At 37.9% G+C, this 27,910-nt stretch overlaps 1 protein-coding gene across 2 annotated transcripts; it reads left to right on the top strand.

Moving 5' to 3' along the window:
• Nucleotides 1–920: 920 nt before the first annotated feature.
• On the top strand, nucleotides 921–19,269 carry SFPQ (splicing factor proline and glutamine rich). 2 transcript variants are annotated; one of them, XM_051987651.1, is made up of 13 exons: nucleotides 921–1,958; nucleotides 2,659–2,847; nucleotides 4,077–4,378; nucleotides 4,669–4,764; nucleotides 7,308–7,504; nucleotides 7,626–7,710; nucleotides 7,967–8,084; nucleotides 8,469–8,514; nucleotides 8,601–8,719; nucleotides 11,070–14,371; nucleotides 17,583–17,628; nucleotides 18,055–18,118; nucleotides 19,169–19,269. In XM_051987651.1, exons 1-10 carry the CDS (start codon nucleotides 936–938, stop codon nucleotides 11,205–11,207), a joined length of 2,313 nt encoding a protein of 770 aa, XP_051843611.1. In that variant the 5' UTR covers nucleotides 921–935; the 3' UTR covers nucleotides 11,208–14,371; nucleotides 17,583–17,628; nucleotides 18,055–18,118; nucleotides 19,169–19,269. The 2 variants fall into 2 exon arrangements, with proteins under 2 accessions (XP_051843611.1, XP_051843612.1); XM_051987652.1 differs by lacking the exon at nucleotides 11,070–14,371.
• Nucleotides 19,270–27,910: the final 8,641 nt, after the last annotated feature.

Genomic DNA, 27,910 nt, shown 5'->3' with positions numbered 1-27,910 from the left:
GAATGCAGAACATATTAAGGGAAGTATAAGCCAGATCGTTGAGAGCCTTGAATGCCAAGCAAAGTCTTCCCTATTTTATTTGCTCCGAGTCCGGAAGCATCAGAAGACGACTTCCACTCACGACTCCCAGTTATGCTTAAAGGGTCCCCTCCCCCACCGAGAAGCACGCGTCAATCCGGGGAAGTAGAAGTGCCAGTCTATTGCTAAAGTTTAGAAACTAGGAGAAAAGCCCTGGACCCCCCATCCTCCCCTGTTTCTCACCCCCCTCACCCCCCCCCCCCTCCCCGGGCAGATCTCCAGGGCAATGAGCTGGGATCGCCTCTTTTGTACCGGGACGGGTGAGAGGTGGGTCGGGATTAGGGTCGGCGGCTCTCTGGCTCTGATAATTCGTTAGAGTGGGAGGTTTTTTTTTTTTTTTTTTAATTTGCCTGAATCTAGGGATTAGACGGATTTGGGCATACAGCAAGTGCTTAACAAATGCTTTTAGTTCACTAAATTCAAAGGCACGGAGAAAGTCCTGAGAACTTGTCCTCTGGGGTTCACAGCTTTAGGAAAAGGGAATCTGCTTGGGTCGCCGGTAAAGCATGGCATTGGAAGCCGGGAGACCGGGCCTCTCCCACTTAACGACCTGCGTCAACTTAAATCTTACACTTTTCTGAGCCTCAAAGACGTCTCTTTGTAAAACGAGATGCTTAAAGATCGCTCCAGCGCTCAAACCTGGTTCCCGATGCACTGACACGCTCACAGCTTCATTTCTAGGCAAGATGTTCCAACCATCCCAACCTACACACACAGAAGTCGCCCACGAGTGCTCATTCAAATTCCGTCAGCAAATCACAGCAGAAAGAAATCCTTTCCTCTGCTGTTTATTGGTTGGTTCAGACAAGCGGTCCTGGCACGGGTCCCACCCCTTAGTAGCGAACCAGTAAGGGAGGATGGGATCGCGTCATTGTGCGGCAATCTACCTATTGGTGAAGTTCGCTGTCCATCTGGGAGCGCAAGGGGCGGGCTCAGAGCTGACGGCCTATATAAGCGGAGGACAAAGGCGGCGCGGTGCTTGTGTCCCCCGCCATTTTGTGATCAGCAAGGTGGCCTCCACGTTCCCTGAGCGACTTCTCCGCTTTTGCCTCGCCCGCCCGCTGATCACGGACATGTCCCGGGACCGGTTCCGGAGTCGCGGGGGCGGCGGCGGCGGCTTCCACCGGCGCGGTGGCGGCGGCGGGCGAGGCGGAGGCCTAAGCCATGACTTCCGTTCACCGCCGCCGGGCATGGGCCTGAGCCAGAATCGAGGGCCGCTGGGGCCAGGCCCCGTCCAGACCGGACCGAAGCCTTCCATCCCGCCGCCTCCGGCGCAGGTATTGGCGCAGCAGCAAGCGCAACAGGCGGCGGCGGCCGCAGCAGCCGCGGCGGCGGCAGCGGCAGCGGCGCAGCAACAACAGGCGTCGTCCCCGGACCCGCCGAAGCCAGGGCTCCCTCCGGGCAGCAGCCCCGGGCCCACAGTGGGCACCGCCGCGCCGGCCTCTGTTTCCGCGCCGTCCGCGCCGCCCCCGGGCTCGGGGGGGCCTCAAGGCCCAGGCTCAGCGACTTCCCAGGCCTCATCTGGACCGTCGGCCCCTCCCGGGGGGCCTCAGCAGACCTCTTCGACCCCGGCCTCCGTGTCCTCGGGCTCGAGCGGGGGCCCGCCCCCTCCGCCCCCGGGCTCCTCTGGGCCTAAGCCTGGTCCGAGCCCTGGCGGGCCCAAAGGCAAGATGCCCGGAGGGCCCAAACCTGGCGGGCCGGGCCTCACTCCTCCCGGAGGACATCCGAAGCCGCCACACCGGGGCGGCGGGGAACCCCGCGGGGGCCGGCAGCACCACCCGCCGTACCACCAGCAGCAGCAGCAGCCGCCTCCCCATCATCAGGGTCCCTCGCCCGGCGGACCCGCTGGCCGCAGTGAAGAGAAGATCTCGGACTCGGAGGTGAGTGAGCGGCGTGTTAAAATGGCGGCCGGCGCCGATCCTGCTCTTGCCTCCCCCTCCCCCTCCGCTAGGCCTCGGACTCCATTTTGTCGGCAGCGAGGTGACTCGGCGCATGCGTGAGCGCGGCCCGCCAGCCGACTCGTGGCGGGGGCGGGGAGGGGGCACGAAGACCGCTCGATGGTTCGGTGACGCGTCGCCGCCATTTTCTCCACCTTAGGGTGTAGCGGATCCTAATGCGGTTCCTGCGTGACTGGAGAGAAATGGGGGGGGCTGGGATGTAATGGAGTAAGATGGCGCTGGGGGAGGAGGAGGGGCTGGGGAAAGCTGGGCTGATGCCATTATCGAGGAGGTGGGGTCCGGGCCCCGGCACAGGCTCCCTGTGCGTCCGGACCTCGGCTTCCCTTTCGATTAGGAGGGTCCATCTGGTGGGGTCCTTTGTTTTAGTGCAGGCGTAGCCCTGTCACAGCCTCTTCCGTTCCTGCCTGCCCTCAGGGCTGGAACAGAAAGGGAAATCGTCCGGCCTCTGGTCTGGGCCTGGCTGGGAAAGGATGGGGAGAGGGATGTTTTGTTAGGGCTATATGGAGTGAATTAATTCAGTCTTCAAGTTTTCTTTGGCAGGTCTGGGAAAACTTTGTAAGTTACTCGTTTTCTGGGGATTCAGCTTCTCTTAACTGAAAACTCCTCTCCTCATTTTTCCTAGGGTTTTAAAGCAAATTTGTCCCTATTGAGGAGACCTGGAGAGAAAACTTACACCCAACGATGTAGGTTATTTGTTGGAAATCTGCCAGCTGATATTACAGATGAAGACTTTAAAAGATTATTTGCTAAGTATGGAGAACCTGGTGAAGTCTTTATCAATAAGGGTAAAGGATTTGGATTCATCAAACTGGTGAGTGTATTTATTCTCCTTGTCAGTGGAGGATACATATGCACAATACAAAATACAAAAAAAAAAAAATCGGTTTTTTATTTAAGAATCTGGAGTCTATTAACATTTTAGTCATTTTATAGTTTAGGTTGTAGCTAAGTGATATTTAATCATGCCTTTATTGTGATTTTTATCATCTTGAATGGTACCTTGACTGGGGTTGTTTTAGTGAATAACCAAGGACAGCCAAGATTTATATATGCAAATTTCTAAGTCTTGAATAAATGGTCTATGGCTCATACACTACCTTTGATAAAACATTAAGCCAGCAGAAATTGATGATGCTAAGTAATTATAATATTGCTTTAAAATACACACATTAGTACCCCAGACAATTGGTATACCTGGTGCAAACATCCTAAACCTGAACTGTAATATGATTGTTTTAGTCTGGTCCACTAGAGGCAGTGTACTCTGTTCCATAGCACTAATGGCCAGATTCTGTCTCTTTAGCTCTTTGACCACAAGCAAAGTAAAAGTAATACTCCTTGAATTTCATATTTTTCAATCATAAAACTAGTTTTATAGTAATAATAATATACAAATACTTAGGCACTGTATGTTGAAGTTTTGGGGAAAGTACTCTTTTTCCAGACACCCACCTTTTCTGCATTATGTAATGATCTCTGTAGCAATGTGTTCTAATAATAACTTAAATTTACCACTTTTAGGTTTGCAAAGTGTTTTCCCAAATTTTTTAATGGGAAGAGTATAATCAGGAATAATTTAGATTCAAATACTGTATGACCATGAGCAAATCCATTTTGGTGATTTATATAAAACTTTATATAGTTCAATACCTTATCAGATGAACCATTGGGATTAGATAGTAGTTTATGGTGCTTGTTTATACACTATTTGGTACATAGGTGCATAACAAATAATGGGCAGTTATATATATATATATATATATATAGTATGATAGAATTTGCAAACTAGTAAACCATATAGTTATTTAAATTTCATGAAGTTTCAAGGGCCAAAATAAAAATCTTCTGAACCAGACTCTTTAAAACTAGTACACAACTGAAAAAGTGAAATCTTCGCAAAATCTTGGTCTCAAGGTTCCAACTAGGGTCTTCCCTTTATCACCTTTATCTTTGAAAAAGTAAAAGAAATGATATAATTTGTCCCCAATTCATCAAGTCAATTCTAAAATTAACTCAGATTTGAATATTTGATATTTTCAGGAATCGAGAGCTTTGGCAGAAATTGCCAAAGCAGAACTTGATGATACACCCATGAGAGGGCGACAACTTCGTGTTCGTTTTGCCACACATGCTGCTGCCCTCTCTGTACGAAATCTCTCACCCTATGTTTCCAATGAATTATTGGAAGAAGCATTCAGCCAATTTGGACCTATTGAAAGGGCTGTGGTAATTGTTGATGATCGAGGAAGATCTACAGGAAAAGGCATTGTTGAATTTGCTTCCAAGCCAGCTGCAAGAAAAGCATTTGAAAGATGCAGTGAAGGAGTATTTTTGTTGACAACGTAAGATACTTCAAATTTTTAAGTTCTCTTAAATTTAGTATATGGATGTGGTGTAGCATGGCGATGTCAAACTGGTTCATAAGTTTGACCCAAATTAAAATGTAATTTGGTCATCTTTAGCAAAATAAATAAAACATTGATAAATATTAACATTTTCTAATCAGTATGTGTTTTACAGGGAATGTTTTATATGGTTTAGTAGTGGTCCCTGTTTCTTTGAGATTGTTGTCTCTAGAGTAGGGTTTTTTAATCTGAAGACCAAACTCAAATGCTATTTTCTTTTTTCTTAGAACTCCTCGACCAGTCATTGTGGAACCTCTTGAGCAATTAGATGATGAAGATGGTCTTCCTGAAAAGCTTGCTCAGAAGAATCCAATGTATCAAAAGTAAGAACTCTTTTATACTTGAATGTTTCAAAAGGACTATGGTTTTCCTTCAGAATAAATCTTTGCCTTAAAGGACAGTTTAGTTTCATGGGTTTTAGTTCTAAGGGAAAAAAAAAAAACTCCACTCTTTAGTGCCTACTATTAGCAATTTCCTCCCAACTGCTTAAATGTTTGAGTCCCTAAATAGCTTTCCAATAACTTAGAGACTTTCTACATCATAGAAGCACTGAAATGTTATTCTAGTGGAGGAACATCTTATTTTTCTTATTTAAAAATGGGTGGGTAGGAAATGGAGTCAAAACTCTTAGTGGCAATTATTAAAAAAAATTAGTTGGATCCAGACCCACTGGATTAACTTTCTGGAGGTCTTGTTCTGATGATTGAAGCAAACCCTCCAAAAAACAATAATCAAATAGAAAAGAGAGTTGGAAGGAGTCATCTAACAATTCCCCTCCCCCTTTTCCATATCTAAAAGGAAACCACAGAAGTTGAAGATTGGAAAGGAACCTATAGCTGTTTAGTCACTATTCAGGTTCAAATAGTAGAGTTTTCCTACTGTCAACAACTATGCTGAATATTGGGGCCGCAAAGAAAAAAAAAAGTTTTGCTCTTGAATTGACAACTACAGTATAATTGCTACAAGACAAGAATAGCCATCTAGTCTTACCATATGTGAAAAGGAATTTACTAAGACCTACTTTGACCAACAGTATAATCTAGCTTTGGGCTTGACCATTTCCAAGGAGAGAGAACTGAAAGCCTTGACATAGTCTTTTACTTTTCCACAGTGATAATTGAAGTTTTCTCTTAAAAGTCTGCATTTGTTTCTTTCTATCCAATGGTCCTTTTTCTGACTTGGGCCAAACAAGATGTTCATTCTTTAATTTGGCAGCCATTCAAATACATAAAATTACTTATATCTCCCTGATGTTTTCTCCAGGGTAAGTTTTTATGTTAACTTCTGGTTTTAAACTTCACTGTCCTGATTGTTCTTTGGACTTTTCAGTTTATCAGTGTCCTCAAATATTTGTGACCAAAACTGAAGCAAAAACTCCAGATGAGATCTGACAAAACCAGGGTACAGAAAGATTTCTTATCTCATTTCTGGAATCTATGTAGCTTAAGGTCACCTTAGCTTTTTTGCCTCTATATTATACATTTCATAATTCTGCAATCTTGATTTAAATTTCCACATGTTTTTCAAATAACCTGTTTCTCCCCATTGTGGTACTTGTGGAATTTTTAAAATTTGGGATTTTAAAAACTTATGGTAATTAATGTCCTTATCTAATTTGATCTTTTTAGATTCAACCCAGTAAGTCACACTTTATCTTTGGATCCTGTCTTGCATTTCATTGGCTATTCTCTAGTGTCTAGTACAAATTTGTATCTTTATTCGAATCATGGATAAAAATTTAATTTCAACATGATGGGTAAGATTAAATAGCCCAGGGCAGCAAAATAGGTTCACTGGAGGATTGGCCAAGTTGGAACTCTTGATATACCTATTCTTGGGAGTCTGGCCATTTAACCTAATTTAAATTTAGTCTTAGTCTTATGCATTGCCATTTTCACCGTGCAAAATTCTGACTAGTTTACAGGTTGTTCTCAGGCTTAGAATAGGTTTAAAATAAAACATAGGAAAACTTGAGGATTCTATGAATAGTATGAATAGTATGAATTAGTATGATAGCAAAAAAGAAGATGCTGTAGTCTTAGGCTGCATTATTAGAGGAGGATAGTGTAGATCATAGCTGAAATACTGTATTATGTTGGAGAAGTTGGAATGTATCAGTGATCATGAACCTAATATGAATATTAGCTAAGAGATCTTTGTGTCATTTCTCAGTTCTACTTGGTCCCAGAGATAAAAGACCAAAAAAAGTGTAAAGAAGGCAGGGAACAAAACTAATTGGTCCAAAAGTAGGATAGGTTTTTACTTTTGACAGGTTGTCAAAACTAGTCCTCAAGGGCAAAAAAAGGGTGAAAATTTATACCCTTTGGATACCATTCCTTGTTTCTAGTAGAACTGTGTTTGGTCCACAATGATCCTCCTTTAATACAAAGCCTCAGATTAGTACTATTTCCCCTTTGGACACCTCCTTTACTCCAATTGAGCTATTTATTTTACCCCTGATCCTGATGTAAGATGTCCTTGCATCTAATACTTGGTGAAAAACTTATTTCCTGTTGTTATTCCTAGCACAAACCTTATTTATTTCCAGTACCTCTTTGATTCTTATCCTCTTCCTGAGGTGGTTGCTTTTCTCTATCAATGACTCCATTTGTGTATGATGCACACACTTTGGTGTTGCAGATATTTTATTGCCATATAATGGCACATTTTTAGATTGACACATGCTCATATAAAATTGAGGAAGGTAAAATAAAATAAGTGTTGGTATTTTTTAAATGTTGCCTGCTTGATATAAATCTCAACTTTTTGTTCCTTGAATGATAATCTTGGATACAAGCTCTGATAGATTTTTCCAAATTGCACATTTCATGTACCAAGTAACTTGACAGACTTGTACAATTTTCAGGGAGAGAGAGAATCCTCCACGTTTTGCTCAGCATGGCACCTTTGAGTTTGAGTATTCCCAGAGATGGAAGTCTTTGGATGAGATGGAAAAGCAGCAGAGGGAACAAGTTGAGAAAAACATGAAAGATGCAAAAGACAAACTGGAAAGTGAAATGGAAGATGCATATCATGAACATCAGGCAAATCTTTTACGCCAGGGTAAGCATCCTCATCTAGAATCAAATTTGAGATGGTATTATATTAATTACTTAGATATATAATTATTATTTACGTATTGTCTGCATTAATGGGAAAAAATTTAACTTGTGAAAATATCCAGATCTAATGAGGCGTCAAGAAGAATTGAGAAGGATGGAGGAACTTCACAATCAAGAAATGCAGAAACGCAAAGAAATACAGTTAAGGTAGGATTTATCTGTAGTTCTAACTTCTGTATGCTTGTTTAAACGATTGTAAATTGGAAAAAATTAGATTTCACAGCTGAGGCATAGAGAGGTTTGAATCCCTTGTCTGTGTTTGTGCCACCAGTAGAATGGCAGAGTTTAGCCTTAGGTTTACTTCTGAAATCTTTTCCCTTTTCTCCTCATGAAGAAACGGCCATCATTACATTTAATTGTTTTATATAATTATCTCTTGCTATTCATAACTGCATTTTTCTAGGCAAGAGGAAGAGCGGCGTAGAAGAGAAGAGGAAATGATGATTCGGCAGCGTGAGATGGAAGAGCAAATGAGACGCCAAAGAGAAGAAAGTTACAGTCGGATGGGATACATGGATCCTGTAAGTGGAGATTGTTTAAAAATTGGCATACTCCTGAATATTAGTTTTTTGTCAGGCTCTTGCCTAACCTAATATTTTATTAGCAATTTTGGCTTAAATTTTCAGTAGACAAAATGGACTTCTGTTCCTTATCCCAATGAATTGCCAAAAGGTAACTAAAATGTGAGGGGGGAATAAAGGAAAGGGTGTCTACATTAAGTAGACCTGGAAATAAAAGTTTTAATACATGTTGACTTCATCTGTAACTACATTTTTATAACTCTTGCTTTATCCCAACAATAGTATATCATTCTTTCATATTAGAATTTGAAAATTTTGTCTTATTCCAGATGTTTGGAAAGTAGAGGCTTGTTAGTTAATAAAAGCATTATTTTCTTTTTACAGCGCGAGAGAGAGATAAGAATGGGTGCAGGAACAATGAACATGGGAGGTAAAAGTTGAAAATGTGTGTTTGTTCAAGAACATTAGTTGATTGAATAATTGAGAATAATTATAACCAGTGTTTCTGTTTCTTAGATCCCTATGGCTCAGGAAGCCAGAAATTTCCACCTTTAGGTGGTGGTGGCATAGGTTATGAGGCCAGCCCTGGAGTTCCACCAACAGCCCTGAGTGGTTCCATGATGGGAAGTGACATGGTAATGTATCTTGTAAGGACTTAATGAGGGAATTTCTCATTTTCACCTTTTCTTACTTAATTTTAATTTTTTAAAAAGCAGATGACTTTGAACTTTCTTAGTTCCCCTAGTCTTTGTAAATAGTGCTATGGAAGATTAGTGTGGCGATACATATATATGTAGAAAGCTTTTTCAGCTGTGTTGTAACTTAGCTGAAGACAAGGTTGCCAATAAGGGAATCGGAACTATGCTTTCTGGAATATTTGCAGTTTTCTTTGGCATTTAAATAGGTTTGAAGTTCTGCATTCTGTTGCTGATGCACTTTTGATTTAGTGCATGGCAACCCCAAATTCCTAGTGTTAGTGAGCACACCAGATTACTCTGTTATCTTAAGTGGGAGTAATCACATGGCAAAGTATCTTTTTTTAAGCTGGTATTTGCCATATGTATTAGAATCATAGTTTGTAGCATTAGGCATGTTTTAGTGATAGGACTCTGGCCTCTTTATTTGCTGTGTCTTCTATCATATGACAAGGAAATTCTGATTGTGTTCTGACTCGTCGTTTCCCACTTGTTGGGTCTGTCTGTGGTTACAGCCTCTTAATTCAACTTACTACATCTCCATTTTGTTCAAGGGTACATTTAAAGTCTAGATTACTTACTTAGCATACTAATTGTGTGCTCTTGATCTGAGCCCTCTTGATGCTATCGCAATATAGTTTTACTACTGATAGCTTACAAAAATGCCTGGGAATAATAATTTGAACTGGTTTGAGTGGTTGCATTAGGCTTTCACCATCCTTATAAGTGCACGTGGCATTTCGAAGGGTTTAGAGGGTGAGTTTAAAAAATTTTTCAGGGCATCTTTGGATCACTTTTCATAGTACTTGGGCTATGGTGAGCTGCTGTGGCTTACCCAGAAATCATCTCTTTATATTAAAATGAAACAGATGACTTGGAGGTCAGTTTAGCATTATGGCCTTTGATAAAATTTGTTTTATGGGCTTTTTTTTTTTTTTAATTTTTTTAAGAATAAAAAGGAAATGTCATGCTTTGAGTGGTTTAGTAAAGCCAGTGCACCTTCATACTGTTCACTAAAGTGCTGATAAAGGTGCTAAAATTTGATAATGCAGTCCTTGGTAACACATGTCACTTAATGGCAGCTTCTGGGTTCTTAGCTGTAATTAAAAATTGCAAAAAGCCAGAAAACCTTGCTGATTTTGACAATCCATTACTTGGAAGGATTGAAGCCAGTCTTTTCAATATCTCTCTAGTATTTTGAAAGATTCTTTTCTTAGTTGTTGGTATTAGTTGTAGAAACAGTAAATACTGATTCTACTTTATTTTGGTGGGATAGTAATTGACATCCAATTTTATTAGAAATGCAACAAGTTAGGTTTCTGTGCTCCTATAATTATAGAAGGGGTTACTGCTTTGTTCAGTCACTACCCTTTTTACCTGATACTAGATATAGTCTTGAAATCACTGCTTTATTGCAGTCAAATTGGGCTTGTTGGTAAAACTGTGGGAGATGCCAATAAAGCCTTGAAATCACAGTGAAGTCTTAAAGTGGACTTGCACAAGACCTGGGGAAATGTTGGGTTGTTTAATGGATGCACATCACTCCTGTGTCTTTACTTTAGTTAAACAGTCAGATGGTACTGTGAAATTGTATCTGGCTATGTAGCTATGGCTCTTAAGTGAGAATATGGCAACAAGTTTTTATTAAGTTACTACTGTGCTGGTTAGGTTAAATCATTAAATCCATTAGTCTCTTTGCTTTTTCTTTTTGTAGTCCAGTAGCACTGTATTAAAACTTTCAACCTTTTAAGACATCTGCAGCTTAGTCAGCAGATCTGTCTTAAGCCCATCTCGAAAAGCACAAGGTCTCTAATGCAGCACATGCCACTAACTGGTGAGTAGGCCTTTCATGTCAACTCATACTGAGTGAATTCAATCTTTCTGGTTAGGCTTTCTTGGAAATTGACTGGAGTCAACTAAATTTCTCTGCTCAGACCTTGAGTATGCAAGCCTTTCTCTGGGTTAAAGAGGTGTGAAAATTCTAGAACTCATTTTGGAATGGGTATTCACATCTGCACTAATGCTTAAATTTTTTAGCACTACAGGGAAGATCTGTTCTTTGAAACACAGGTGTATGAGAATGGATCAAGTGGGAACATACCTCAAGGCATGTATTACCATAAACTAATTTTCAAATTACCCTTTTTTCCTTTCTATGTTCCCGGTACCTGTGGATCGACTCAATGGTGATTGTATCGACGAACGTTGACTACGGAACCTTCTAAAAATATTTACTTAACACACATGGACATCAACTACATATAATGAACTGTTAATACTGTTCCAATAGCGTACTGAGCGCTTTGGGCAGGGAGGAGCTGGGCCTGTGGGTGGGCAGGGCCCTAGAGGAATGGGACCTGGAACTCCAGCAGGATATGGTAGAGGGAGAGAAGAGTATGAAGGCCCAAACAAAAAGCCCCGATTTTAGATGTGATATCTAGGCTTTCATTCCAGTTTGTTTTTTGTCTTTTCTTGTTTAGACACCGATCTTTTTAATTCTTGCATTTTAGTAAGAAAGCTACATTTTTATGGATGTTAGAAATTTATTGACCTAATATTTGTAAATGGTCTGTTTGGGCGAGTAAAATTATGTAATGCAGTGTTTCAAAAAAGGGAGAAAATCTAGCTTTTTTTTGATGTATAACGTCCCTAAAGTTATGGCAGTGTACCTTGTGCCACTGAATTCCCAAAGTGTACCAATTTTTTTTACTGTGCTTCAAATAAATAGAAAAAACTAGCTATAAATTTGATCTTTAATTTTGCCATTCATGCTTCCATCATATTAGGTCAGGGAATACACCTCACAAGCTTAAGACTCTTTGGCCTTTGAAAGGTACTTTTCATTTGTGGGAAGGTATATTTAGAAGCAGTTCTTTCCACAAATGGTTCTAGTTTTAAAGAAGTAACAGCTACTGAAAGAATAGTAATTATTTGCTTGCTGTGCATTATACATTCTACAGCAATGAGGATAAGCTATCTTGAGTATTTTGGAGATGGTGATGTAAGTTGAAGCAGAACTGTTAACTATTCTGCAGGAATATGTATCAAGATTATGGAATGGGTTTTAGAACTGTTGATGGGGGGAGGAGGGCGGGCTTGGCTGAGTTGGTTTTTTTTTTTTTTTTTTTTTTAAATAGCCCTATCTATGACTTTTATTCTGTGCTTGGTAGTTTTTAAAGTTGGGAAAAAAATAGGTCATTTCACCCTTCTTTTACCCCAAGACCAAACCCTAAAGAATGGCTTGTATTGACTTCTCTTCCAAATTAAAGATTGTTAAATGTGAAGGCTTCATGCATTACTTTTAAGTGGCTCTGTAAACAGGGAATGTGTGTTCTGCCTGAAATAGTTAACCTACCAGAGAAAGCTGCAAGGTAGTTGAATGACCTAAAGTAGGGAGAACCATACAAATTTGTACTCTGTAACTTACAGCTCCTTGTGCTACTTCTGTTGGGCAAAATATAGAATAGGAATATTTAAATCTAGAAGCTTCAATAACCTAGCAGTTCTCCTTTCTGAGAGCTAGTGGTGATTACATTTAGGGCTGTAAATTCCAAGTGTATTGAATTGTAGATCTGGCAGATATCCCTATAGTTACTATTTGGCGTATCATTATAAAGTAGCACTAAATCTGGAGGGCATAGCTCATGCTACACAGTACAAATATTGCTCCCTTTTAAAGCTTTTGAAGTGTTTCGATGGTGTTGCCAGTTACTTGTCAACTTCATTGAATCCTTCACTCTAGATTATCTCATGAGTAATATTAATGTAGTTGGTTGCCTGTGAGTGCTGGGAGCCTGATTTCCCAGTGTTAAATACATTCCGCAGAAGTGTGACCATCCTGGTTTGGCTCTGTTTTTAGTTATGCATTTCAAAACTTGTACATTAATGTAGCTGTTACTATGGTATTCTCCCTCTTCCTCCTTCCCCTTTCCCCTCCTCGGTGTACTAATTGGCAAATGTGAAATTCTAAGCCAAACCTTTGTCAAAAGGCTAAAGCTTAGTTCTGTAGTTAGCCTATGTATAAAAGCAGAACTTAAAATAATTGGGCATTTGGGTAATGGTGAGTAGGGAGTCCCCAAATGTAACGACTAGCAAAGCAAGTCTTGTCATTAAAATACTAGTTGTTACTGAGTATATGCAATGTGTTTAATTGAGGTAGACTCTTTGATTTTGGCTAATATTAAAGCTTATTGTTTCTATTCACCAAGAGGAAGAGGACAGTTGACTTTTTCTGCATATTATTATATTTAAGTTTAGCCATGTCAGTGATACACGAGTTCTTTTGTCTCCATGACTCTTGGCTTGAAAGCAGTCCCATTATAACTTGAACTGTAGTAAGGACCCAACTTAATAACCAAAAAAAACTATTCAAAGGGTGTTCATGGGACACCCATAGAGGGTGAACTTGATTGTGTGGGGGTGGGGGGGATGGCGGGGGAATTGGGAAGTCTGCCTGTAAAATTAATGTTTCAGTTTATTTTTCAGATTACATGCCTTTCTTTATAAAAGAGATGCTGGCACAGACCCTAAAATAAGCTTTAAGTAGTACTGTACCTTTGAAGAGTGGTAAAGAATGCTAATGGATAGCCTGAAAGTTGTGGCTTTTGATACCCTTATTTGGGGCAGTAAAATTGCTAAACAAAGTTTAGCAAAACTATTCAGTTCAACTGACATTTGATTTATCATGTTAATAGCAGTGTTACCAAGTGTTGTAACTGCTCAAATTGACTTTCAAAAAGTTTTGAGATCCTTGTGCTAAACAGGTGTAAGGTAGTCATAACTTAATTTGAATTTAAATAATTTTAAAAGGAAGTTTTCTAAAAATTTGATCCACATGGGTTGGGAGAAGGGTGGTGATTAGCCTAGTCCATAATTATTGGGTTTTGGCAGTTTCTAAGATATTAATAGTCATTTTGTTAGCCATTTTTCTACTTTTAAAAAACCACACCTTTTTCACACACACCCTCCTCCCTCCCAACTCTTTCATTCCCTTTTCACTTTTCTCCCTTACTCATAATTTTGATTTGGATTGGGCTTTAAGAGGACCACTGGTACTTTCTATGCAGCATATTTTTAAGTATACTTCAATCCTCCTAATCTTAAACTGCATTCTGTAGTACCCCCAACTCTGGGTAGATTTAGCAATTAGGTAGTGAATAAGCTTAATGTGTTTGCACACACTGTCCCGTGAAATTGTAATCCTCTTTGCTTAGTACATTAAGCATCCTTTTTAAACTTGTAGGAACATAATCCCACAGCTGCATAGATGCATTATACCATTTAACATAAACAGATTACAATTTATGAGAAATTGTAACATTACATCTGTGAGACTTTATGTGGCATTTTATGGTAGATTAAAATCTAGATTACTTGGCTTCTCCTTGGCAGCCACTTTATTGTGGCAGAAAGTTTTTCTGGTATTCTTGGACTGCAATTGTGCAAGTAGTGGCCTGCTACATAACTGCATTTAGCCAGCATTTCTGCAGTGCGTAACTGTGAGGAACGTAGTACCGCAAATGGCAATGGACATTAGGACCCGGATGTAGTATTCCTGCTTGCTCCAAGATTCTCATTGCCGACTGCATACAGGTAGGTAACAAGCAATATAATCTAACTTGGTGACTTGCTATGTACTTTTATTCTGTGGGCATTCTGACATCACACTTCTGATAATGAAATTACAGTGCAGCACCCAACACTTGTATGTTGAAGTTAGCTTGCATCAAAACTGCGTGGGTTTCGGGTTAGAGCTGTAATGTAAGCAGAATTCAGTGCTCTTTGCAATTCTGAGATAAAAACTGCAAACCTGATACCTTGGTATCTGACTCAGTTGTGTGGCTTTCTTTGGTTTCCTTGCATAACTCTGAAGATAAAATTGAAAACTGCAGCTCTGGGGAAGAGGGGATACATAACCAAAAAACCATACTTAGGTACAGTTGGGTGATCTTAAAATCTTGAAACAGACTTTTGTAGCATGTTGTAGTCTTCTGTAGCAACAAACTGACCTGACTAGGTCAGCATGGGTAGGCTTTTCATTATACCATCTTGGTTTAGTAATTTCTCTAGGATAAGTGAACTAAGATCCAAATTACAGTTTATTGTATTGTGCATTTAAAAAAAAAAAAAAGGTGGGGGGGACTCCTTGGGAACTCTGTTTAATCATGGGTTCAAATGGGAATCTTACAATGTGAATAGTTCTTTAGTTTTGTGGCTTATCCAAACCTGTCTATACTTTTAAACCCTGAGGTGTTGGGTGGGGAGGACATTGGTATGACAGTTGAACAAAATCTGGGAATCATGACTTCCCAGTAATTGCCAACAGTTGAACAAAATCTGGGAATTGTGGTTTCACAGTTAAAAAGCTCGTCGTGATGTAGAGTGAATATGATCTTCAGAATAGTCTTGTGAACTTGGCTCTGATTAGCTTCAGGAATGTGATGGTTCTAAACTCAAATTGCCAGAAAATGCAAGTCTTCCAAAGCACTTTATTGTTTAGGAAGGATGGACTTTAAGCTTGTACCTACTGTTGTGTTTAGAACTTGATTGAACTTTTAACTTAAGTCCCTGAACTGGTTCTTGACTAATGCATAAGAAACAGGTTTCAGGTGTAAATAATGATTTCTGCTTTGTAACTGCAAAGTTGTGTCAACTTAGCATGAATGCTGGTATAGACTTTGCTTGACTTGAACATTATTCAGTTGTATTTCCCAGGGAATAGCTTGCTCATTAGCAAACAGTTTCCAAACTGGAGACAGATTTGTACTTTGCTTTCTAATCCATTCAAGCAAGTAGTTTCTGTACTTTTGATGTCTCTTAATGAATAGTTTAGCTCACTGTAGTAATAACATGATGTAGCTTGTATTTCTGTTGCTCAGCAAGTGACATCAGTGTCACGAAATCTGGCTTCTAACACTGGGGTGTTCTGTGCATAAAAATGTTAAATCAGTGGCCATATTTGCTACTGTGTTACAAGTGCTTGAGTTTTTAAGTTTAGGATTTATTTTTTAAGTCAGTATGCTCTAAGGGCACATTCTTGACATAACATTTTGGACTTTAGGAATATCATGAAGGGTTTTATCATTTTGCTTTGTTCATCCTTGAAGCTTGATTGGGTTTTTACTCTTAACAGAACAAACAACCTGTGACGTAAGTGGGTTTCCATTTGCTTTAGGTATCAAATGTGAATCTTAGTGCAGTAGGTTCCCCCCCTTCCCAAAACAAAACAAAAAAACAAAACAAAAACCAACAAACCAAAAACCGTTTCTAGACACCTTAAGTCAAAAGTTGGGAATAAGTGGGTTTCAGTAATAATGGAAATACCAAGGTGTTTGCATTGTATTTCATGATTTTACATTACCATTCAAAACTGAACTGGTGCTTTTAAAATTTAAACAATCTGAAGCTCAGAGGTGTGATGCCAGAATGTATTTGAGTACTTGTTAGGCCCTTGGAAACAAGATAATGGTGCTGTTTGAAAGATGAAATACAACGGGTGCTTTTACTGAGAATACTGTAAAGCTACATACAAAGTATGGATGATGGTTGCAGTTTCCCCAATACTTAAACAGATGCGTGTGACTTCGTTTTTTTTTTGGACTCTAGCTTTAATTGGGGATGGAGGGGGGGGTTTGCATGTCTCCTATTGTTAATCATTGTTAGCTGCAGTGACATGATTTGCAAGACCTGCGTTACATTGCATTTCCCTACAACGTTATGTGACGTTTTTTGGAGAGCCATGCTGTTTGTTCTGGACCTTATTTGGTTTTGCCTTTAGCTGATATGTCAGTGCTGTCAGCTAGTGCAGTTGTCAAATGGCTGCTTACTAGGGAAAGAATTTGGAGGATTCACTACTCCTATTTATCTGTCATTGCTGCTAGATAATGATTGGCAACTAAAAGACTTAACTGTGGAAACTCCACAGTCATCTGTAAAACCCATCATGTATAAAATGTTGCTTTAAAACACCAGTGCTGACAAAGTTGGGTTTTCCTTGGGTGAAAAGGGCTGGATCAGAATAGGACAATCTGGAGAAGGGGGTTGGATGCAAAAAGATATAGTATCCCTTATGGATGGTACATGTGCAACAGGGAATTAGGGAGGAAGAAAAGCTTGGAATTGGAAATTGAATTAAGGCTGATCTTGTTCTTGTGCACTGTGGGCCTGCATTGTGAAGGTGATATCCTCTCTCTCTGATGAGGAAGGCCATGTATTACTCAGGTTCCCTTGGTGTGGCATTGTTAGTCTGCCCTAATTTAAAAGCCTGGTGAGGACTTGGGAGGGGGAAAAGGGAGCTCTACAGAATGAAGGGACAGCAGCTGCAGTATCAGACTTGAAATGGGGAGGGCATTCTTGAATGGGTTCTGCTGAGATTGGTCAGTCTGCCTGATTGGTGGAAGATAATACAGGAAAGGTGCTTTCTTTACAGTAAAGAATAGGGCTTGATGATGTTAGGGTAAAAGTTGTCACATACCTTCACATAAGGGATAGTATATTTTGGGTTGCAATAAAACTTTTACTGTGCTCAGACTGGTGAAAGTAGCAGTTTAGGATTTTTGTATTTAAAAGGAAATGTTCTTCACTCTTAATTCAGTTGCCTACTCTTTGACATCATCTTTACAAGAATTATGTAAACTAGACTATCTGCCCCCATGAGCTTCTTTCTCCTACTATTTTCATATGCCATAATTTGCCCCCAATTTACCAATCTTTACCTCTGGAATTTTTACCTTTTAAAATTGTGAAATTACTAGCATTTTTGGGATCTTTGGCTTTTGTAATAACTTTGTTTATTATTCTTTAGGTAAGAGTGATTGGTGTAGGCTGAAAAGAGTGCTCAATCCATTGAGGTAAGTTTTTACCTGTTCTTTCAACTGTGGAATTTAAGTCTTAAGTTTATTGGTTATGAGATAATTAAATTGAGAATTTAAATCTGGAATCATACCAATCATTAAAAACTTAGCTCAGTTATTAGGTATTAGAAAAAAGCTAAGTCCTTTGCTATTCAAGATCTTGAAAGTAAAAAAAAGTAATGACTTTATAAATTTTTCAAATATGGAGCAAGTCCTTCATTTTTCCTATCAGGAGTTTCTTTTGACTGTTTTGTTTTTATTCATATCCATCCATAGGATGTGTTTAGATTGTAAAATAAATTATTGGAGGATTGCATTCTTTTTAAGTGGATCTCGGGTGTAGAAAATTTTTAAGCAGTACTTTATATTTTTATAAGGATTTGTTTCTGCTTTAGTGATTAACATTGCCATTTTCATTTGAAGTCTTCTAGAACAACATGAGCACATCCAGACTGAGCCTGGGTCACCCACCCGACCAGTTAAATAGGTAAGTTGTGGCATATCACCTACTTTTCTGAAAAAACTGCTTTGCTGAATACTCAGCCTTAAGGATTCATCCCAAATAATTAATGTAAAAAGATCAGAATTAACTGTTTTGTTGTCTTGCTTTTTTAGGTTATAAGCTTCTTGGGCAATGTTGAACTGTCCTTTTTTTTGGGGGGGGGGGCAATATCTTCGTGCTTAGCACAGTTCATAGAACATAGTAGGCACTTAATGTTTCAGTTTTGTAACATAGAACCTGACAGTGCTTTTAATACCTGTTTATTTGATATTGTAGCTAATTGTCTTTGATTTTAAATTATTCTTCCATCTCTTGTTTCTGTGAACATAAATTGTCATTTTAAAAATGAGGATTGTTTAAAAAGCTTATTTTTTCCCCCTGGGTGTGGCAAGGCAATTGTTTTGGGATTGTGACTTGTCCAGGGTCACTTGGTTGTTTCTCCCTCTCAACCCTGCCTCCCCTTCTCCACGACATATACATGATATCGGGTAATCATGAAAATTTTTTTTCTGGTTCATTTCATTCAAAAGGAAAAAGTGCGAACTGTATAATAATGCTGTTTAAAAAATGTATAAAGAGTAAAAGGGGGGGAGGGTTCTCTGGTATTGGATGGACAAGTGGGAATTGAATCTCAAGTTATAGAGAGTTTTTATGTTGCTAAGGGCAAGTACCATTTGAAAGAAGACAATCCAATAATAGGTCAAGCTGCTTAGATTGTGTTCTCAGAAAGCCATTTGAGATTTTTTGAATACAGTATAAAGGTAATAGAAACTTAAGTAGTCCAGATGTTGAACAACCGTGATTATGAACTTGATCATTATTAAGATGATTTCTTATTTGGACAATTTTGTCTTAGTGGCACGTAGAAAATATAGGCCTCTTGTTTTAATTGTTCAGTATTAAAACTTTGCTGTGCATGAGTGTTTTATATTTGGTGTTAAGCCATTTTTAAGCTTAGTTTAGTGAAATCCTTTGGCACATTATTTTAATAAGTGTTTAATAAGCTTTTTGAAATAATCTTTTTTGAATTTACAGGAGTATAAAAGGGAGCAGTACTTTGGAAATCCACAAACCAAGGAAGAAGAACCAGGATTATTGAAGGAATTTATTTTTAATAATAAAAAAGTTTGAATCCATTTCTTAGTAGTTTTAGTAAATTGGGTAAGCGCGCATGGTCCAGTATTGCTTATGGCAGTTCCAGAGCTCACTGCTAGGTGGCACAAAAGTAGCATGGCTACCAGTAGCCGTGAGGTTTCTCCAGTTCTATAAATAACCCCTGTTCAGACATGTTCTCTCTATACCAACATTTTAAAAATTCATTCAAACCTTTATGGCTGTTGACTATTTATAAAACCATCCTGGTAGTTGCTGCTTACATTCCATGTTACATATCATAAATGATAAATATTATTTTAAAATTGGAGGCTCCTTATTGGGAACTACTTGTTAACATATACCTCTCCAATTTAAAATAGAGTATATCTTCATTTTTTAAAAATTGAGAGTACATCTTCATTTTTCCTGGAGCCAGGAGTTTTTGACTAATTTGTTTTATTCATATCCATAGGTTATAAAATCAGGTTATTAGAGGATTGCATTCTTTTGAAGTGAATGTCTTGGTTGTGGGAGATTTTTAAGCAGAGTGGTTGTGATTATATAAAAATTTTTATAAAATTAAATTTCTGGTTCCAAAATCAGTCCTGTTATAGATGGTTCAAGTACAAATACACTCTCACCATTGCTGTCCTCACGTCTTTATCCTGCATGTTTATTTGACAAACTGGTCTGTCTACTTGATCAAAATGTACCCTTCATCCCAAATCAAAATGTCCACCCACTTTTCCACCTCAGTCATTTTACCACTTATTTTTATCACTTCCTCATTTCACTAATCTGTTGTCAGCAATCTAAAATTAAGTTAACTAGGTTGCTTTAAGTTAAAATTTCTCAGCTGGGCAATTAGATGCTTTAAATCAACGTGCCATTTTACTAAATAATGGGAAATATACTACCACTTGGCTCTTGATCAACACATGCCTGCAAGTCCCTTTTCAAGTGTCAAATTCATGAAAGTGATAGAAATCCCAGTTGAAAGTGATCCTCTGGTATGTAGTATTTAGCGCATAGTATACCTTGGCATATCTCACAGCTCAGACAAAATATAAACTATGTAGACCTTAACATCCTGCTGTTCTTGCATAGCTTCTGGTAACATTTGATTATTTGACTTTATGATATCATTTAACTGGTTCACTCCAATTTGGTTTTTCATATTTTCAGATGTTGAATTTTTGAAATATTTTAAAGCAACCGAATTGTATCACATGAAGCATTGGATTTTTATTGCTTTTTATCTATATTGTATGAACTTTTGGGCTACTTGAGCTCTGTGGACATGGGATCTTTTTGCTTGAGCTGGACATAAAAATGGGCCCCTGCCAACATTAGGTAACTAACCTGGTGAGGATAAGAGGATCAAATGGCTATCAGGATTGGCCATTACCACCAGTTTCAAGAAGTATAATCTAAGGTATCATAAATGTAAGAACATTACCATTTCCAAAAACAACCTTTTTTTTTTTTTTTTAATTTTTATCCAGAAGATTTTACTTTGTAATAGTGCCTTATGAGATTTTGTAAAAGGAATAACATTTATGACACCTTAGGTTAATGAACTTTTGGTCTTGATAACCGAATTTCCCTTATTGCATCTGACCACAAACAAAATCCAAAGATAGGTGGTGGTGAAATCGTCCAGTCCTCGAATTCTGTCTACAAAGTACTTTGGATAATGGAGCCTCTTGAGGAATGCCACTGGTGTGAATTGTTTTCAACATCAGGAGTTTTTTCTATAGTGTTGGAATTTCCACCTACTGATTTCTATACTTTTTAAAATGATGGCATCAAGAAAATTGGAACCTGTCTTTCAAGGTGTAAGAACAGTACTCGTGCATAGCCTAGGTTCAAAATTTATTTGGCAGGGTGGTTTTTCTCCCAACATCAACTTATATTGTGAACAATAGACCAGAGAATGCAGATTTGTAACGGGGGTGGGGGGTAGTAGGGGTGGGAGGTTGACAAGTTGATGACCCGTGGACTTGTGAGCACCAGTGCAGAGTACAAAAATGGAATTCATTCATCTTTGGTTAAGCGCAAGGGCCCTAAAGCATTTTATTAATTCTATAGCCGGCTTATATTCCATTTCTCAAAGGAGATGCACTTATAGAGCTGAGTGGCAGCTTTTTTTTCTTCTGGCAATGAGGTTTAAGTGATTTGCTCATGAGTCCCACAGTAATTTTTGAAGACACTCCTTTCTGTGCTTTCCTTTCCCTCTTGAATTTTGATCCAAACAGGAACGTAGATTTCGGAAAACAGAATTGAGTTGATTTAGTTAAATTCTTTTTAATTTTTCAAATCAAGAAGTACAGTAGGATGAATTTACGTGGCCCAGTTCAAAGTGTCAGGAAAGACCCGAGCTAGATTTCCTTGGCTGTAAAGTGTTTAATAAAAGCCACCTACTGTAGGTTCTAGCGAGGTAACATTTATGAAAATAGTAAGGATCAAACTGGGAATCAAAACACCTGTCACCTGACCACAAATCCAGTGCTCTTCACTGGATTGTAAAGACTAAAGATCCTTGTTCCCTTTTAAACTGATAACGGCTTCTTGGTTGAGTTCTGGTCACAAACTTAGTTCAAGATCCGTTTTACTACTAAAGCTATGACACCCACCTGCATACTGGCTTATTGAGGCTGTATAGATTTCATATGTAAGGAAAAGAGCTTAAATATTTTTAAACCTAAGGAACATCAAGATTTCATGGAAAGATAGTGTCTCCTTTAGGCTAATGTAATACTTCAGGAAGGCTGTAATGAATTGATAATCAGTAATATGAGAGATAAGCAGTTGAGCATTGTGATAGAAACAAATTGGGATCTGACAACTGGTTAGAAAACAGGATTCCAGAGGGATTATTGGATGAATATTGGTGCTAAAAAATCAGTTGAAATGTTTGATGAAACTGCATTTCTGAATTGTGTAATCTGTCCATCCAACTGATATTGCAGATGATAGACATTCTCCATAGTTTTTCTTATGTGAAATTAAATTCAAATCAAAGTGTGAATTTTTTTGTGTGTGGATTGTTTTAATTTGTCTTTGTATCCTTTACAATGGGTATACCACACAAATATCATATTGTGCATTGTGAAATGCTAGTGGGTTGATTTGGAGACTGCAGTATTCTATAGCTTAATGCAGCTGAAATGGAAATGTCCAGAGCAGTGGTATCCAAAGTGGAGTGTGCAATGAAAATCGTAGAATTGAGAGGAGCACAGCTGTTCAGGCTACTTCCTGCCCTCCTGGTTTGTTTTTCCCTGCCTGCATTCAGAGTGGACTGTTGCATGGACTGCTCCCCAGCTAGGTAGGTAATTAATTCTCCATCTGACTTTTGGTCTTCATTTTACTGCTCTGCCCCATCAAAAGGACCAGGCAAATTCACCATGTCGTATAATGTTGCACCTTTCATTTGGGTTTATATGTCTTGGTGGAAACTCCTCTGGTTCTTTAAAACTGAGTATCAAAATAAATTGAACTTGGAACCAGACTTTTGAATTGCTATACCCCAAAATGTTAAACCAAGATAGATTTACAAAAATAACATTCATTCACATCGTCTTTAATAAATATACATATATATATTTATGGGAGCAGAAAAGTTTTGTATCACTGTTAAATAAAATACTTTAAAAATATTTCATCTTGTACTTTATTTTTTATATAAGTAACTTTATATATGCATATATACATAATGTAAAAATTGGGACCCCTGGAACTTGGAAAGTACTTCTTGATGAAGTAATTAGATGTTGAGTTGCTGAGACTTGGTTCAAGTACAGCCTCAGACTAGCAGGGTGATCCTGGCCAAGTCATTTTAACCATTGTATGCTTTTTTTTCCTCATGTAAAATGGGGATAATACCATTGACTTCCCAGAATAGTTGTGAAATATTATAATTTATTAAATGCTTTGCAAACTTTAGTCCATAAAAATGTTAGCTATGAATATCAAGGTAGCTGAGTGGGGAAAGTGAGTGACTTAATGGCCCATGTGAGTTCTCCACTGGTAGTTCCGATCTTTACAGTGGGGTCTTCTCCATAAAATCTAAGGACTCTGGAGTTTCAGGTTGCTGACTCTTAGTATATGAGCTTCTCACCCCGCCTCCCCCAAAAAGAATAGTCAACCTCTACACACACACCTTGATAATGCTGATCCTGAACCCTCATAGCATCATTTAGATGGACACAACATATTCAATAGCTGCTATTCTGTCTAGAAACACTAAACTCTGCCCAAAATCTCTATCACATTTTCACTCTTATGTTCTACAACTGGGTCCTAATTAGTATGAATAATGAATCTCTCAAAGTCATATGTTAACATTTATTCCAAATAAAAACATTAGAGCACGGAAATAAATGGAGTTTTCCTTAAAATGATAAGTAGCATCTATCTAAAACCAGCAGGCATATGTGTGGATAAGTTAGAAACATTTCCAATATCAGGGTGAAATAAGGATGCCCATTATCAGTATCAGTCAATATCGTACTAGAAATGTTAGCTTTAGCAATTTAGCAAAGAAGTTAAAGGAATTGGAATAGGCAATGAGGAAACGAAGCTCTCTCTGCAGATGATATGGTATATTTAGGGAATCAACTAAACTACTTGAAACAACTTTAGTAAAATTGCAGGATATAAGATAAACCCACATAAATCATTGGCATTTCTAAATATTACCAGCAAAACTTAGCAGTAGAATGGTGATTTAGAGCATTTTTTCATATGAGTATAGATGGCTAGAAAGAGAAATTGTAGACAATGGTTAATATTGGGAATCCATCTGCCAAACAAACTCAGGAACTTTATGAATATTTACAAAACCACATAAGTGCATCTAAACAATTGGAAAAATGTTAATTGTTCATAGGTAAGCCAAGCTAATATAAAAAGGGGCAATTCTACCTAAATCTGCTTATTCAGTGCCATAGCAAACTGCCAAAAAATAATTTTCTAGACCTAGGGAAAAAAATTCATCTGGAAGAACAAAAAATTGAGAATATCAGGGAAATTAATGAAAAAAACAAAACAAAACCAACCCAACCCCATAAAACACAAAGGAAGATGGCCTAACCATACCAAACCTCAAACTATATTATAAAGCAGCAATCATCAAAACAATTTGGTATTGGCTGAGAAATAGTGTTCAGAGTAGGTTAGGTACACAAAACACAATAGTCAGTGACTATAAGAATCTATTCTGATAAACCCAAAGATTCCAACTTCTGGGATAAGAACTTGCCATTGGACAAATATTTTTGGGAACATTGGAAGAGTATGGCAGAAACTAGGTATAGACCAACATCTCATACCCTATATCAAGATAAAGTTGAAATGTGTTCATGTTTAGACATAATGATACTTTATGCAAATTGGGACAGCAAGGGATAATTTACCTGTCAGATCTTTGGCGAGGGGAGGAATTTATGACCAAACAAGAAATAGAGAATTTTATGAAATGCCAAATGGATACTTTTGATTAAATTTAAAAAGTTTTTGCACAAACAAAACCATATAACCAACATTAGAAGGAAAGCAGAAAGCTGGAAAATGATTTTTACAGACTTTCTTTTAAAAGCTTCATTTCTAATGAAGAGAAAACTGAATCAAATTTTTATAAGAATACAAGTCATTTACCAGTTAATAATTGGTCAAAGGATTTTCAGATGAAGAATTAAAGCCATCTATAGTCATATGAAAAAATGCTCTAAATCACTATTGGTTACAGAAATGCAAATTAAAACAACTCTGAATTACCACTACACACCTATCAGACTGGCTAAGATGACAGTAAAAGACATTGATAAATGTTGGAAGGGATGTGGGAAAATTGAAACACTAATGCATTGTTGGTGGAGTTGTGATATGATGTAGTAATTCTGGAGAGCAATTTGAAACTATGTCCAATGGGTTTTACAACTGTATATACAGCAGTATCACTACATCCCAAAGAGATCTTAAAAGAGGGAAAAGGAACCACATGTGCAAAAATGCTTTGTAGCAGCTCTTTTCTGCAAGGAACTGGAAATTGAGTGGATGCCCATCAGTTGGGGAGTGGCTGAGTAAGTTAGGTATATGAATGTGATGGAATGTTATTGTTTCATAAGAAATGATGAGCAGGCTGATTTCAGAAAAGCCTGGAAAGATGTATATGAACTTTTGCTAAATGAAGTGAGCAGAACCAGGATGACGTATGTAGTAACAGCAAGATTGTCAAACTGACAAATCTACTATGATAGAGTTAAATCTTCTCACTAATACTTTGATCCAAGACAATTCAGGATGGAAAATGCCATCTGCATACCAGCAGAGAACAATGGAGACTGAATGTAGGTGGAAGCATAATATTTTCACTTTTTTCCTTTTTTTTGGTGGTTTTCTCTTTTATTCTGATTTTTCTTTTCGTAGCATGACTAATATAGATATATGTTTAAAAGGATTGTATTTGTATAATCTGTATTAGATTGCTGTCTTGGGGAGGGGAAAGTAAAGAAGGGAAGAATAAAAATTAAAACCCCAAATCTCACAAAAATGTTGATAAGTGGGGTAGCTAAATTGTACAGTGGATAGACCATTAGCCCAGAAGTCAGGAGGACCTGAGTTCAAATCTGACCTCAGACACTTAACACTTCCTAGCTGTGTGATACTGGGCAAGTCACCTAACCCCAACTGCCTCAGGGAAAAAAGTGTTGGTAAGTGTTTTTATATGTAATTAGAATAAAATACTATTGAAATTTTAAAAATTTGCATATATTGAAATGCATACTGTTCAAAGTTATAATTATAGAAAATATGCTAATTATTCTAGCCTAGTGGAAATATATTGTACAGTATCATGACACCTAATATGTTATTTTCAGTTTTAATTTGACAAGGAAATGGAATAGATTGAGAGAGATGATCATAGAGATCATGATAATTAGCAATGTGTGCTTAGAAATTTACCTAAATTAATTTGGATGCCTTATGTAGTCCTAGGTTAAATAAATCATTAGCTTTTCCCGGTCTTTGGATGTCTCCTGGGATGGAAAACTTACCATTTGCCTAGTGATTCCATCCATCATTAAGGTGGTTCTAATTATTATTATTATTATTTTTTTGCTGAGGCAATTGGGGTTAAATGACTTGCTCAGGGTCACACAGCTAAGAAGTGTTTGAGGACAGATTTGAACTCAGGTCCTCCTGACTTCAGGGCTAGTGCTCTATCCATTGCACCACCTAGCTGCCCCTGATGATTCAAATTATTAAGACACTCTTCTTTATATGGATCCTAATTCTGCTTCTCTATAACTTCCCAGTGCTCCATTATTTTTCCTTTGGGGATAAGCAAAATAAATTTTTTATATTTATATTATATAATATTTATATTATAAAGACAACTTTAAAGTATGCAACCTGTAGGGCCATCTTTCTTCTCCAGGTTAAATATCTCTTGGTTCTCAATATCTGAATTGCTTTTGTTTTTAACCTGGGTCACTCTTCAAGGTGTTGATGTTAGTTTGCCAATGACGTTAAAATGAGGCAGCCAAATCTCAACTTGTTAGTGCAGATGCAAACTGACCAGGGTAGAAAACAACTGTGATTACCTTCCTAGTTTTGGACAATAAGCTTTTATTAATGTAGGACAAGGTCAAGTTTGCATTTTTTTCTGCAATGATATATTGAGCTGGCAGCTCACTAAGTCACTCAGGTTTTTTTTCATCTCTTAGCCAAATCTACCTGACCCCAATAATCCTGTATTTTTTCAACTGATTTTTTTTTTGAGCCTGAATATGCTACTTTAAATTTTTTCCAAGTTTCTTTAATATGATGACTTTTGTTCCCCATTCAATCTTTTGCTGGATATGAGAATTGCTCAGAATGGAAAGACAAATGGATTATAATCTGCATTCCTGGAGACAATGTCCATGTAAAGGTGATTATCCACTGGAACATTGGAGTAAGATTTAGCTCACTGCTCTAGCCTTTTGAGATCTTTTGTCTACATTAGATATCAGTATTTCCTCTCTTCCGACTTGCTTTTAAACCTTTGGCAATCTGGCTTCAAATCTCATCCTTCAACTGAAACTACTGTCTCCAAAACTACCAATGGTCTCTTAATTACCAAATCTAATGTGCTTTTTTTTTTTTTTAATTTTGAATGCCAAATAAAATGGGCATTTCAATCCAACAGAAAAAGGAGAATTCTGCATAAAATTTCAGCTCTTGTGAACAATTTGATTTTCTTTTTTCTTTTTTCTTTTTTCTTTTTTTTTTTTTTTAGCATCCACTAATATTATTTCATTTTTATTTTCTCTCATGGAAGCCAAAAGCTATCACAGAAGTCATCAAGTCCAATTTGATTTTCTTTTAAAAAATGTATCCAATATGCAATTTTCAAAGCTGTCCTCTTCGTCTGTGATCCTTTCTGGTTTTTTCTTTTGATCTCTTTTGTACTTATTTTTAAAATAAGATAGTTTAACCACCACCATCTCAAATTGGAGAGGGAGAGAGAGAAAATGAGGGTTGGGGAAGAGAGGGAGAAAGGCATCCTTCTAAAAAATAGGGATACTCAAGCAGAACAAATTCTCAATGACTCACAAAAATGGTTTTCTTCTATATCCCAAGTTTATTGCTTCTCTGTCAGGAGATGGATAGCATTTTTTATCCTTAGACCTCTAA

This window comes from Antechinus flavipes, chromosome 3, assembly GCF_016432865.1.
Source record: "Antechinus flavipes isolate AdamAnt ecotype Samford, QLD, Australia chromosome 3, AdamAnt_v2, whole genome shotgun sequence".
In the NCBI taxonomy this organism is placed as follows: Eukaryota; Metazoa; Chordata; class Mammalia; order Dasyuromorphia; family Dasyuridae; genus Antechinus; species Antechinus flavipes.
The sequence above is the reverse complement of the archived record's forward strand: the minus strand, read 5'-3'. Positions and strand labels throughout refer to the sequence as shown.

Coding starts and splice junctions, on each gene's coding strand:
- SFPQ (XM_051987651.1), top strand. CDS start 936: ATGGGATCGCGTCATTGTGCGGCAATCTACCTATTGGTGAAGTTCGCT. Junction 2,848..4,076: donor GATTTGGATTCATCAAACTG/GTGAGTGTATTT, acceptor TGATATTTTCAG/GAATCGAGAGCTTTGGCAGA. Junction 8,515..8,600: donor AGGAACAATGAACATGGGAG/GTAAAAGTTGAA, acceptor TCTGTTTCTTAG/ATCCCTATGGCTCAGGAAGC.